The sequence below is a fragment of the Arvicanthis niloticus genome, chromosome 24 (genome assembly GCF_011762505.2).
Source record: "Arvicanthis niloticus isolate mArvNil1 chromosome 24, mArvNil1.pat.X, whole genome shotgun sequence".
Classification (NCBI taxonomy): Eukaryota; Metazoa; Chordata; class Mammalia; order Rodentia; family Muridae; genus Arvicanthis; species Arvicanthis niloticus.
In genome coordinates, this window is record NC_133432.1 from 14,329,117 (window position 1) to 14,344,266 (window position 15,150).

General features: G+C 43.4%; 1 protein-coding gene across 17 annotated transcripts in view; it reads right to left on the reverse strand.

Moving 5' to 3' along the window:
* Clip1 (CAP-Gly domain containing linker protein 1) overlaps positions 1–15,150 on the reverse strand; it is a 105,883-nt gene that overhangs the window by 13,909 nt on the left and 76,824 nt on the right. For all 17 annotated transcript variants that reach the window (XM_076922849.1, XM_076922846.1, XM_076922843.1 and 14 more), the window contains one exon: positions 9,982–10,102. In XM_076922849.1, coding sequence (XP_076778964.1) covers positions 9,982–10,102 — 121 coding nt within the window. The remainder of the gene's footprint in view (positions 1–9,981; positions 10,103–15,150) is intronic.

Here is a 15,150-nt window from a genome sequence, read left to right on the forward strand (position 1 = left end):
AGGGTCCAGAAGGTCTTTGGTGACTGAGTGCTTCCAAAGCTGTATGGAGGACGACAGAGGACAGCTGCTATGGGGGCCCTCCCAGGAAAAAACTGTTTGTCAGCTTCTAGGAGCAGAAGCAGGAGACAGCTTCTTCAGGGACTACCAAAATGCCAAACCAACAAAAACAACAAAACCAAACTACAGAGCCACATCTGCAGGGCCATAGCCTTTCCAGATGACATCCAGTGACTGATAAACAGAGAATTTAAATATTGTGGGCCAGTGAGATGACTCAGTGGGTCAAGGGCCATTACAGCCAAGCCTGATGACTTGAGTTTGATCTCTGGTACCCATATTATACCTTGTCTTCATGTTTATATCATGCACACACACTGTCTTAGTCCTTAGTCCTGACTCCCAGGTGCTGAAGATAGATACTTTCCCCTCAGTCCCCTAGAATCAAAGTAGAAAAGAACTGTTTTCTTTGGCCCTAACCCCCTGGCAGCCATTCACAGCCTAGACACTCGTTAGGACCAGGGAACAGCTCTCTAGGACATTTTTCACTGCTAAAGGTGAGCAGGACGCTGGAGAAGTCGAGAGCAGCGGTTCTCAGCCTTCCTGATGCTGTGACCCTTTTGTACAGTTCCTCATGCTGTGCTGACTCCAACCATAAAAGTATTTTCATTGCTACTTTATAACTATAATTTTGCTACTGTTATGAATTGCAATGTAAATAGTTGATAGGCAGGATATCGTATTTGAGACTGTGTGTAAGGGTCATTTGACTACCTCCCCAAAGGGGTCATGACCTCAGGTTAAGGACCTCTGCTGTAGAGGCAGATGTTAAGCAAGAAAGTTAAGACATGTTGGCTCAGGAAAGCGTACCTGTTGGTCTCTTGGCAGATTTCCTAATATAATGTTTGACAAATGAATGAAAGACTCTCCAGCAAAGCAGAGACTGTTGGCCTCAGGAAGCATGCCATGCACAAAATTATTATTTTGTTAAGAATAATTAACTTCATTTTAAATTAAACACACTCTTTTTAAAAAAGATTTAACAATACTGTATAGAAAGAAAATCAAAAGGAAGAAAACATCCCTTCAGACAACTCAAAATAGTATCAGTTGAACGAGACTAGAGACACACAGGTTATTTTTATTTTAGTTAGTGTGTTTGAGTGCTCAGGCACAGGTCTGTTAAGGTCAGAGGACAATGTCTGGGATTTGGTTTTTGCCTTCGACTGTACTGAGGCAGGCAGGGTCTCTCCTGTTTCTGCTGCTACACACTGTACGGTCTACTCAGGCCGGCTGGCCCATGAGCTTCTGGGCCATTCTCAATCCCAGTCTCACAAGAAATGGGATTACAGATCCGCACCGCCCCATTCAATGTTTGTTTGTTTTTGTTGTTATTCAACAGGGCCTCTCTATGTGGCCCTAGCTGGCCAGGAACCCACACATAGACCAAGCTGTCCTTAACTTCACAGAGATGGGACCTGTCTCTGTTTCCCACGAATCCTGGAGATCTACCTCAAGTTGTGAGACTAGGGTGTACAGTTATCCCTTTTACCAGATGAGCCACCTCTCTGGTTGTTTTAGAATTTTTGTTTTAATAATTTTAGTAATTTTATTAAAATCATCTTTTTTTTTTTTTTTTTTTTTTTTTTTTGGTTTTTTGAGACAGGGTTTCTCTGTGTAGCCTTGGCTATCCTGGAACTCATTCTGTAGACCAGGCTGGCCTTGAACTCAGAAATCCGCCTGCCTCTGCCTCCCAAGTGCTGGGATTAAAGTCGTGCACCACCACTGCTCAGCAAAATAATTTTAATATTTTATTTTAATAACTAGCTTTCCTGCCTAGGCACTGAAAACTTCTTTCTAACTTCTTAAGTTTCAGTACTAACTTGTATTATCATTGTGTGTGACGATGGATATGGAGCTTATCATCACACACACATGGACAACCACATGCATGTGGAGCTTATCATCACACACACATGGACAACCACATGCATGTGGAGCTTATCATCACACACACATGGACAACCACATGCATGTGGAGCTTATCATCACACACACATGGACAACCACATGCATGTGGAGCTTATCATCACACACACATGGACAACCACATGCATGTGGAGCTTATCATTACTCTCACACATGGACAACCACATGCATGTGGAGCTTATCATCACTCTCATACATGTACAACCATGTGCATAATTCTTTAAAAATACAACAGCAAATAGTAAATGAATTTTGACATGGATTAGGACAGAATTTCTAACGTTTCTGAAATGGTCCTAGGCATACTTCTGCCATTTTCTGTGAACAGCTCTGATAGTTATAAAATTACTATTTATTTGTTTTGAGACAAGGTCACAATAGGTGTCTCTGGTTGACCTGGAACTCACTATGTAGAGAACAGGCCAGCTTCAAACTCACAGAGATCCACCTGCTTCTATTTTCCAAGTGCTGGAAGGAAAGGCAAAATCAAAATATTGATCAACTCTAAAGAGTGTTGAAGATATTCTACATTCTGCAGTATCAAATATGCAGCCAACATTTAACCTTTTAGATGTAAAAAAAAAAAAATAGCAACCTATATCATTCCTATATGAATGTTCTTTCATCTTTAATAAATGGTAAAATTACATGTACCTCAAGGGATTATTTAAAATAAATTTTTTATTATTATCAGCAAGATGTTTAGTTGGCCATACAGAATTTTATTTTATATGCCTATGTACCTGGAGCTATAGAAATATTTCTCAGGCAAAAAGAGGGCATGAGTGGAGACCCCTCAGGAAACCTTGGTTTTATCTGGTGCAGTGGCACATGACTGTCATCAGATTGCTTGGAGGTGGTGGCAGGAAGATTAAGAGTTCAAAGCTGGCCTCAGCTACATTAGTAAGTTTGAGGCCAGCCTGTGCTACATGGAACCCTATCTTAAACAAAACAAGAGCAGCAGGGACAGCAGCTCAGACACTGACGGGAGAGCCTGGGATTCAGCCTCAGACAGCACTATTCCTCGTGTTTCCTGAGCTTAGAATAAAACCCTGATGGCTGCTCTTCACCATTGTTACAAAATAATGCACAACAGGCTAAACCCAGCTTTCCTCTTTTAATCCGTGCCTGTGAATTTAGGCCTATTTAAAAGGCAGGCAATGTTCATGGACCCAGTTTAGACGGATCAATGTCAGCCACAGGTTTTGCACATTCTCTGCCATAACTTCACTCAGAAATGACTTTTCTCAAAATACTTATTGACCCATCTTCTCCCTGTTCAGTCTCCAAAAGCAAGCCATAGCCTCATTTTGCAAATAACCCTGAGGAAAAGCTGATGTTTCCATGGTGACAGCTCAATATACCTGCTGTTTTCAATAAGATGGATGTGTGTGAGGTTTGTAAATGATAAAGCAGATATCTATCTCAAAAGTGGCCACCAGGTGTCTACTTCTATTGAAGAACTCACATTATTGTATATATTTAAACTTCCTTTTTTTGTTCAGAATCCATGTGAGGTTTTGAAATGATAGAACAGACATCTCAACTGAAAATCAGACATCTATCCCAACAATGACCACCTGAGGCGCCTACTTGTATTGGAGAACTCATATGGTTATTTTTAGAATTCTCTGTGAAGAAGAGAAGATAATGGTTTGTTCATCTGGCGGCATCTGTGTGTAATCCCAGCACGCAGGCAGCAGCTGAAAAAAGAGGGTCAGAGCTCAAGGTGTCCTCAACTACATAGTGAGTTAAAGGCCAGTCTAGGCTACACAGTAAGGAGGTGCCAAAAATTGAAACCTGTAAATCTGTTAAAAAAAAAAAATAAATCAAATCTGTAAAACAGTTTCTAGCCCCTTGATAGAAACAAAATAGTCATTATCACCCATGTATCTTCACCATCACCACCGACAATTTCTACCTTTCCATGGTCCCTGTGGAGACACACAGCTGAGGGCACAGAGAGAGGTGTGAAGAAAAGCATGTACAGCTAGCTCACTTGAGAACCAAGTGGCACATTATGTATGGCCCGGCAACAAGGAGACGTTTACAAAGTGGGAAAGGTAGAGAAAAAAAAGACTCTAAAGCAGCCCTTTGCCAAAGGATCCAGAAGAACATGATCACGCTAGCAGGAGGGAATCCAAGAGGGAAGTAAGGGTTCTGGGGGTTAGACTTGGGCCAGCTGTGTTTTGGCAAATATCTTTACCCACTTAGCTATCTTACTGGCCATATTTTTATTATTTTAGAAGTTTAGAAGTAATGAAAGAGAGAAGTTAGGGTCTAAGTGTGGACCATGCTTTAGAACTACTGTTGAGGAGAAAAAAAAAAAAAAAAAGCGTTCCCACCTCACAGAATATCTAAAAAGGTATTTAGAGGCAGCTGCCATCCACAGGCAGGACTGCAGATCTTGAGGGACAGGTCACTATATGAATGGAGAAAGAATGCATATAGCATCCAGTAAAAATGAGCAAATGAACCGATACGTATCTACAGAGGGAGTAAAATTCAGCACTAAATATAATTACCCCACTCCTAAAAACATTGTGTTAAATAAAGAAGCCGTACAGGATTTGGTTCCAATGATGTGTCATGTCAAGAATAGACAAACCCTTAGAATGGTGGTTTCCAGGGGCTGGGGGAAGGGGGTGAGGAGTGACTGCTTAAAATGGGCGTGGAGTTCCCCTCTAAAGTCCTAAAACTGTTTTGCAGCTAAACAGCAGTAGTGGTTGTACAACACGAGCTCTATAAAGTAAATGCCATGGTATGCATTACTTACAGTGTTTAAAACCGGAACTGATGTACACATAGACACGTTTATGCATGCACAGACATGAGCCAACGTGGAACAAGAAGAAACCACTCAGGGAATCAGGCAGAAAACTTGCTGTGAGCACAGTCTATGCTCTTGCACTAACAGTCAAGTCTCCTGTCGAGATTGCTAAATGAAACAATTTCATTTGGTTCTATCTAACATACTTCCTTTAAATAGACCACGCAGGGCTGGTGGGATGGCTCAGAGGGTGAAGGGGCTTGCTGAGCAAGGCTGGCAACCTAGGCTTCATCCTCGGAGACCTCATAAAGGTGCAAGGAAAGAACCAACCATATGGTTGTCCTCTGGTCTCCAAATGTGACATGGAATACACAACTGTAGTCACATGACACATCCTACATGCAAACACATGCACACTCAAGAATATTTTATGCACACACTAATAATAATAATAATAATAATAATTTTAAAAGTGTAAAAGATAATGTACTTTGCATACGGATTCCAGATAAACCCTAGGGCCAGACACAATCCTAAATGATCCTGGCTTTTGTCCCTCTTCTCACTTAAAATGAAAAACCCCACACAAAAAGGAAGACAAAAAGGAAAACTTTAGGGTTGGGAAGATGGCTCAGTGGGTAAAGGCATTTGTTACCAAGCCATGTAACAGATGAGAGAAGATAACTGACTCTCTCGAATTGTCCTTTGACCTACATGGGCACGATGTATGAATGATGTAGATGCATGTATGAATCTACACACATAAATAATAAATAAATGTAGTATTTTAAATTTATGATTTATTTTATTTTTATATGTGAGTGTTTTATCTGCATGTATGTCTATGTACCACACTCGTGCCTGATGCACACAGAGGTTAGAAGAGGGCATCAGATCCCCAGGATCTGGAGCTATGAATAGTTGTGAGCCACTGCACTGGGAACAGAACCTGTGCAAAAGCAACAAGTGCTCTAAATTGCTGAGCCATCTCTTTAGCCCCTCCCCTTTTTATGTAAGAATTTTAGATGGCGGGACATTTGCAGCCTCACAGGCAAGCATAGCAAACAGGGCTCCTAGCTCCACTCCACACACATCAGTCAGGTCCCACTCATTAGCATCTTCCTCCACCATTGCTCCCTACCCACTTCCTGGTTTCTTGAGACAGGGTCTCAGGTAGCCCACACTGGCCTTAAACTCACTATCTATGGGAGGATGACTTAAGTTCCTGATCCTCCTGCCTCCACCTCTCCAGTGCTAGGTTCATAAGCAGGCACCACTGTGCCCAGCTTCAGAATTTCTTCACTGCCTTTTTTTTTGTTTGTTTGTTTGTTTTGGTTTGGTTTGGTTTTGGTTTTGGTTTTTTGAGACAGGGTTTCTCTGTGTAGCCCTGGCTGTCCTGGAACTCACTCTGTAGACCAGGCTGGCCTCGAACTCAGAAATCCGCCTGCCTCTGCCTTCCAAGTGCTGGGATTAAAGCGTGCGCCACCACTGCCCGGCTGCCTTTTATTTTTTAAGAGAATAAAAAGGAAATGTTCTACAAAACCACTGTCCAGGAGCCAGGGACTCCTCTAATTCAAAGCAGTTTTGTTCTGAAGCCTCTTGAGAATTTGGTTTAATAATTCCGACAATGATTCATCCTGGGAATGTGAAAAGGACAAGCAGGAAGTGAGTAGTCCTCAAATAAAGGAGGCTTCCCAGAGGAAGTAAACTTCCTTCCCAGAGAATCCAGTAAGGACCTTGGGATGCAGACATATTTTGGGATGTCTTGGGATTTATAAGCAAATAAACATTTGAAACAGAAAAAAACAAACAAAACAAAACAAAAACCCACCAGCAGAGTTCAGAATACACCCTCCTGCACCTCCCCCCTAACCCACATACACACTGGGTGCTGGGTTGAACCCAGAGCCTTTTGCACTGGAGATGTGTGCTTTACCACTGAACACCACCTACAGCCAACAAATACATTTGTACTGTGCTGTTGGCCCCTCTACCCCACATTCCTGGCTCACAGCTTTGTTTTGTTTCAAGTCTGTAAAACACTGTGAAGAAGTTTCATCCTGACAGGGCAGCAGCAGGGAACAGGCCCTAAGGCAGCCACCATTCTCATCTCAGTGGGAAGCCCTCAGTCTGTCTCTAGGAGCCTTGGCTTCCTTGTCTGTGAGACTTCTGGACTCAGAGGAAGGTCAGAACTCCACAAAAGCAGAGATGAGACTTCTCAGTGGATGCCCAAAGAGTAACAGTATTGCAAAGTAAAGCAACCTAGGCCTGGGTCAGGGCTTACTAGGAGGTTCCTGCTAATTTTAGAAGGAAACACTAAATATAGCAATACAACTGAAGTTCTTTATTTTAAAAATGGCACATATGCCAAACACTGTAGCTGTCATACAGTTCCTCTCTCTCTGTCTTGCTTTTGTGGTACTAGAGACTAAACTTGAGACCTCAGGCATGCCAAGGAACATGCTACCTACAGCCCTAGTTCATTTATATTACATTTCTAACAGAGGCTTGACTAATGCAAAAAGATCTAGATGTTAAACCTGACACTTAAAAAAAAAAATCCACTTAACTCTAGGAAATGAAAAGTCATAATTTTACAGAAATAGTTAGCAGTACAGGTTCAGAGAAATAACACAGTAAGGGCCTGAGTCGGACAAGTCTTTAAAATAAGGTTGGTTGTAAACCATTTTCTATATGTATGCATGAATGTATGTATGGGATGGATAAATGGCTTATTGAGACAGGGTCTTGGCTGGCCTGGAACCATGTGGCCTGGGATGGGCTCACACTTGGAAACCTCCTGATTTAGCCTCCCAAGTACCATGATTACTAGGATTATAGTTGTGGGCTACCACACCTAGCTAAATTATTTTAAGTGGGTGGTTTTCCATTTTTTGAAATGTACAGATCTGTAGTCTTGCATGGCTATTAGTATCACTTTTTTATACTGGGCCTAGCTCCTGTCTAGTCCTTATTTTTTTTTTTCTTCTCTTTGAGATAGGGTTTCTCTGTGTAGTCCTGGCTGCCTTGGAACTGGCTCTGTAGACCAGACTGGCCTTGAACTCAGAGATCCACCTGCCTCTGCCTCCCAAGTGCTGGAATTAAAGGTGCAAGCCACCACTTCCTGGCTAGTATCACTTTTTTAATAATCTCCATATAATCAGGGCTGGGGATATAGCTCAGTTGGTATAGCACTTGTCTTACATGTATAAGGCCCTGAGTTTGATCCCCAGTTTAAATGAAAAAAAAAAGTGGGGGGAGGGTGTCCATCACCAAAACTATCATGTTTTAGTTGACATTTACTTGTATTTTCTAAATAAAATATAAATAACAATGACCTAAAAGTGACATAAGAAGCAGCTTTTTGGTTGTTTAAAAGGCAAGGTCTCTTATATAGCCCACTTTAGCGTTGAACTGGCCATTGTAGGCCTGGGTGTTCTCAAACTAACTGTGTAGCCAAGGCTGGCCTACAACTCCTGATCCTCATACTTCCATCCCTATGTGCTGGGATTACAGGCTCACCACTATCCCAGTTTCCATGCTTTACAAGAAAGATGCTTTCAAAGTAGTAGCTTCTATTTTCTAACACCCAGCAAAATGCCTATTTGAAGCATTAAGCACAAAGCCTTTCAGTAGACAGCTAAAGAAGAGCTGCTAAGATAGAGAAGAGCTTTGAACAGCTGTGCCAAGTCAGGAGGTCTCCTCAGCCCCGTCAAGCTCTGGGTAAGACACAAGGAATGTAATTAGTCCAATTGAGATCACAGCACAAGAGGACAGTCCTTGCCCATCCTACAGATGGAGTCCACAATCTCCACCAGAGATATTCAAAGTACTAGGAAAACAAGACAAAAGAAAAGCCAATTGAGACAGGCTGAGCACTCAACTCTTCTGGTCCTTGTGCCACCCTGATCAACATCCCAGATGCCGCAGACATTGCAGCTACATCAGAAAGAAAATTCTTCTGCGGCTTCTGTTTTTCATGAACTCAAATTTCTCCCAAGCTGATCAAAGGAGTCTACACTGACCTTGCTTAAGTCAACTCACTTTGATTCTGTCCCAAGCCCAAGCGACATGACAAATGTTGGGACACTGTCACCAGAGGATGCTGAACAAATTACTAGCTTCTCTGTGCTTCCATCTTCTGCCACAGGGACAGGAGTGCTGTCACACAGAACTGTGTCGGGGACAGGTTGCCACTGTTATCTCTGGGTGCCAGCACCAATTGGAGCTGGGAGGCTGTAGCATTTCCTCCATGACATGAGGAAGGGAGGAGAACTACAATAAAAATCAAAGTCTCCAAAAACTCTGGACATGGTGACTTCCCCAGGACTTGGGAGGTGGCAGCAGGAGGACTACTGGGAGTTTGAAGCTAGCCTCTACTACAGGCTGAGTTCCAGGCAACCAGTGATATCCTGCCCCCAAACAACAACAGCAGCAACAAAACCCCGGTGTTTTCACCACAAACTGCTCCATCTTGATGGAGATCAAGTGCTGAGACTTTACTCACTAGGCACAGCCAGTGCATGCAGCAGGCAATAGAGCTTTTCCTCCGCTAAAAATGCCAGCAGCTGCTCAGGGGTCAGAGGTGAGCAACACTTAGATTCAGGTGTTAGGAAAGTGAGGTTTACCATCCATTCTGTTCTATTTAAGGATGGTTTCTGTCAGAGAAGTCTGCGACACACATCTCAGCAAGCAGGCTGTGATGCACTCTCATTAGAACCCACATTCCTTCCACAAATCAACACACACACATTCACAAATCTGTTGGCAAAATGCTATGTCTTTAAATTTAAAGAGAGTCATAGGTCAGAATCAACTTGTAACCCTCATACAAAAACGTACGTAATCTTAGAATCCATATCCTGAAGACCAACTTCAGTGAAAGAGGGGAAAAAATCTTAAGAGGAAAATAATCTTGGAATCAAAGCTGTGGAAGGGAGAAGACACTGTTGGCTCTTCTCTTTAAATGCACTGCTGGGAGAGTATTGATCGAACAAGGGTGTTTCTAGCTGCTTAAGGTCTGGTGCTGTGCTGCTAGTGTGTGTGACATGAGAGTGGAACGGGAATTCACTCTGACCCTACGTTCTATAGCAGTGTGCAGCCCTGGAAGCAAAGAGACAAATGACCATCTCATGGGAAACAACTTCATCACACAGAGCAGGTCTGAGTAGAACAGGAGATCCTAGCACCCCTGACCCAAGAGCCCCCACTCAAGGGCCACTGACCTTTTGATGACTTGTGACTTCCTCCCGAGTTCTCCCCAGCTCCTCGGCAAGTTTGACGTTCTCTTCTTGCAGTGCTGAAAGCTGCTGGGACTTCTGAGCTGCTGCCTGCTTTAGGGTTTCTCTGCAAGGACAGTGAGTGCAGGGTTACCATAGAAACAAGACAAGCAAGGAAACTGTGGGAGACAACAGCTTCACAGCACTGAGGAAAATAGATCTGGGTCACGTGCCCGATAAGATCTATAACAACAAGAGACCGCGCTAGCTGCATGAAGGAGAGGGTACACGGTTTAACCTCTCAGAAAGAGACTGGCTGTCCACAACTATGACATTTTAAAGTACCCAATAAACACTATTTCTACCCTATTACTACCCACACCCCACTCAAAAGCAAATTTTGCTGTAAAATAGATGACAAATGTCATGGTCAGTATAGCCTTCATCAATAGGAAAATTTGTTAGATAATTATACCAAACACCACTATGACGATGGTGATTTAATTTGCTACCAAAGCACTTTGTTCTAGAGGCATACATAAATCTTTTAATCTATCTTTCTCTTGATGAAAGTAAATATTAGATAGTTGATGGTATTCTTTCTACAATACTAATTTCTAATTAAAAGCAAATAAACATAACACAGCTTGCCACCTAGTCAGCATCATAAATGCCAATATAAACAATAAGGTAGATATACTTATTAGATATTTTTATTATTAAAATTAATCCAGGGGGTAGGGGAAGTAACTGTGTGAAGGGGGTACCAGGAGGAGGTGGGGCAGCAATTGGAATGTGAAGTGAATAAATTAATTAGTGTGAAAAAATAATAAGTTTTAAAAGATTAACCAAATATACATTCTGAACTATTATCATTTACATATGGCTATTCAAAATATTTTTCTTAATCACTAGATTCTAGTTTTATGCTGTGGAAGGTTTTGAAGCAATTTTGAATTTTAAGTAGGTCTATGATGGGTAAACTCCACTTAGCAAGCTGTCATATGTGGCTGGATTCTGAATCCAGTCATCTGGGTAGGAATCCATCTGTCAATGCATGAACACATCTATTTTTAACTTCAATTGTCTATGGGTGGCAGTGCTTGGCATATTCGATTTTCTCAATTTTTAATTCTCCGCCTACCTATAACATACTCTATGATGACCTCATGAAAATTTAGGGGAATAAATCTAAACAAAAGGTCTCTTGGCACACTGAATTAAGACCTTTTACAGAGATAAGTAGTAAGTACAGAAAAACTGAGAGAAACCTGAAGGCACACACACAGACCTACCCACTCACACACAGACCTACCCACTCACACACAGACCTACCCACTCACACACAGACCTACCCACTCACACACAGACCTACCCACTCACACACAGACCTACCCACTCACACATAGACCTACCCACTCACACACAGACCTACCCACTCACACACAGACCTACCCACTCACATAGACCTACCCACGCACACACAGACCTACCCACTCACATAGACCTACCCACGCACACACAGACCTACCCACTCACACATAGATCTACCCACTCACACACAGACCTACCCACTCACACACACACCTACCCACTCACACATAGATCTACCCACTCACATAGATCTACCCACTCACACACAGACCTACCCACTCACTCACAGACCTACCCACTCACACACAGACCTACCCACTCACACACAGACCTACCCACTCACACACAGACCTACCCACTCACACACAGACCTACCCACTCACACACAGACCTACCCACTCACACACAGACCTACCCCACTCACACACAGATCTACCCACTCACACACAGACCTACCCACTCACACATAGACCTACCCACTCACACATAGACCTACCTACTCACACAGATCTACCCACTCACACACAGACCTACCCACTCACACACAGATCTACCCACTCACACATAGATAGCATCAGTTTTTGTCAACTTGACACAAACCTAGATATGCCCAGGAAGGGAGCCCAACTGAAGAACGACGCCTTCATCAGACTGGCCTGTAGACGTGTCTGTGGGGCATTTTATTAATTTTTGATTGATGGGGAGGCTCCCAGCCCACCCTAGGCAACACCGCCTCTGGGTGGGAGGACCTAGGCTGTATAAGAGAGCTAAGCATGAGTCTGAGAGTGAGCCAGTAAGCAGTGTCCCTCATTGCTGTCTGTTCTGGTTCCTGCCGTGGGTTTCTACTCTGGCTTTCCTCAGTGATAGACTGTGACCTAAAAGCCAAATAAACCCTTTCTTCCCCAAATTGCTTTGACTGGCTAAAGTCCATTAACTCTTGACAAATCAGAAGATTTTTCTTACAATGAAACCATCATAAACTAAATATAGTATTTCTCAGGTTGTCACTGCCTTCATAGGAACATTTTTGTTTAGTGATACAAGGTCTTGCTATGTTTTGAAAGCTGGTCTTGACCTTGAACTTTTCCTGTCTTGGCCTCTGGTGTGCTGGGATTACAGTATATGCCACCACATCCAGCCAGACAGCAGTGATGTTTATTGTTTATGCTCCTCCTCTTCTGCTTCTTTAAAAATATTTTCTTTCATCACATATATACAAAGTTTAGGTATTACAAGGTTTTGAAAATGCTGGTTTAAAGAAGATATAGTGAGGCCATGTGTAGTGGCAAGCGTCTTTAATCTCAGCACTCAGGAGGCTGAAGTAGGTGAATCTCTGCAAGCCTGGTCTACACAGCAAGATCTAGGACACCCATGACTGGAGATCTTGTTCAAAAGAGCAAACACAAAACAGACAAACAACAAAAAAGAGCATACTTGGAGCTGGAGGTTGGGATCCATGATTTAGTGCTTGCTTAGTGACACCAACTAAAAAATTACTGCAGTAAAAAAAACCCAAGAAATCAAAAACATGGCCACTGGGGCTCAGCAGGTGAAGCACTTGCCATACAAGCCTGGTGACTCGGGGTTCGGTACCCAGAACTCACGTAAAAGTAGAGGAAAAGAACTGAGTCCACGAAGCTGGGTTCCATCTCAAATACAAGAAACAAACATTTGTAACAACTGTATGAGTGTGTGTGAGTGTGAGCTCACTCACGGCTACATATGCAAGTGTATGCCTGCATACGGGAGGCCCTCCCGAGGCCTGCACTACATGTCTTCTTGGAGCACTTCCCACCTTACTCCAGGAGACAAGTTCTCTTACTGAGCCTGAACTCCAGGATCTGCTAGACCAACACCAGTGAGGTCTCTTCCTCTTGCTCCCTCCCCAGCACCAGCACCACAGGTCCCTCAGCCACATTAGCCTTTACAGGGGTGCTAGGGATCCGAAGTCAAGTCCTTATGCTTGCATGACAAGCATTTTACCAACCAAGCCATTTCTCAGCCATTCATGCCATCATCAAGCTGCTTTTCTTTTTACAGGACAAGAATCTTAAAACAGAAAACATTGCCTAGCTTAAAAATGAGAGACAGAATAAACATTGCCGACACTGACTTACATCTTACTCACAAATTTATTAAGTTAAATATAGTCCAGAAAAACTGGACTGTTCTGTCAGTTCTTCTAAGATAGAAAGTCACACGGTAATGGGAAGCCACTTCATTGTGGCTCTCCTGCTGAAGGAGCTGGCTAACCCAAATCAAGGGCTCTCTTGAAGTGACTCCAGTAGGGAGCATGGAGTTAAAGAGCATCCCATCACAGGTGCTGGTCCCAGCTGTAAGAGCAGAGGCATGAAAGGGAACTCCATCAGGACAGTGCAGCTCCTCTGCTGCCACTGTTTCTCTAGGTGCATCATTCTATTAGGTAAGGACAAACACCACAGCTCTGGAGAACATGACTGCCTATCACACTCACACTCACACACACACACACAGACTCACACACACACACACAGACTCACACAGAAACTCACACACACACACACACACAGACTCACACACACACACACACTGACACAGAAACTTACAGACACACACACACAGATTCACACACACACTGACAGACACACACATACACACAGACTCACACAGAAACTCACACACACACACACACACACACTGACAGACACACACATACACACAGACTCACACAGACACACACACAGACTCACACACACACACTGACAGACACATACATATAAACAGACTCACACACACACTGACAGACACACACATATACACAGACTCACAAACTCACACACACGGACAGACACACACATACACACAGACTCACACAGAAACTCACACACACACAGACTCACACACACACAGACTCACACACACACACACTGACAGACACACACATACACACAGACTCACACAGAAACTCACACACACTGACAGACACACACATACACACAGAAACTCACACACACACACACACAGACTCACACACACACACACAGACTCACACACACATACACACAGACTCAACACAGAAACTCACACAGACACACACACAGACTCTCACACACACACACTGACAGACACACACATACACACAGACTCACACAGAAACTCACACAGACACACACACACTGACAGACACACACATACACACAGACTCACACAGAAACTCACACATACACACAGACTCATACAGAAACTCACACACACACACTGACAGACACACACACACAAGCAGCTGTTCATGCTTTAGCTTTTAGCACTGAAGAATGCAACTAAAGAATGCACAACAACACAGGAAGTACCATTCCAACACACAGCCCTTTGAAAGCAGACAAAGCAGACATCCTTGCCTTGAAGTGTGGCCAGACTAGGGCAGAGGACAGTGAGTCACAGGCCAGGGCTTTTCACCAACCCCAGGCCTTCTTCCACCAGTTTCTATGCAAAGTTAAAATTTAGCCATGGGGTGCCTTGTCACTGACAGGAAGAGGGATTTCCTCAGGTCTGGTGGGCAGAAAGACTCTAAAGCACCCCTGGCACAGAGCCTGCTTCTCTGTCATTTCAACAACTTCCCTCAGGGAAGTGTCAGAAGACAGGCTGCCATCGATATGACAGTAACTGTCACCACAGTCTCCTACTTCCACAGGCATGAGGCAGGGCACAAAGACAACTGGGGGTGGGGTGAGATAGGTCCTCATGAGGCAGCACTAGCTGACCTGGAGTTTACCATAGTCCTCCTGCTTGTCCCCTGATTTCAGGGATTACAAGCATGTACCG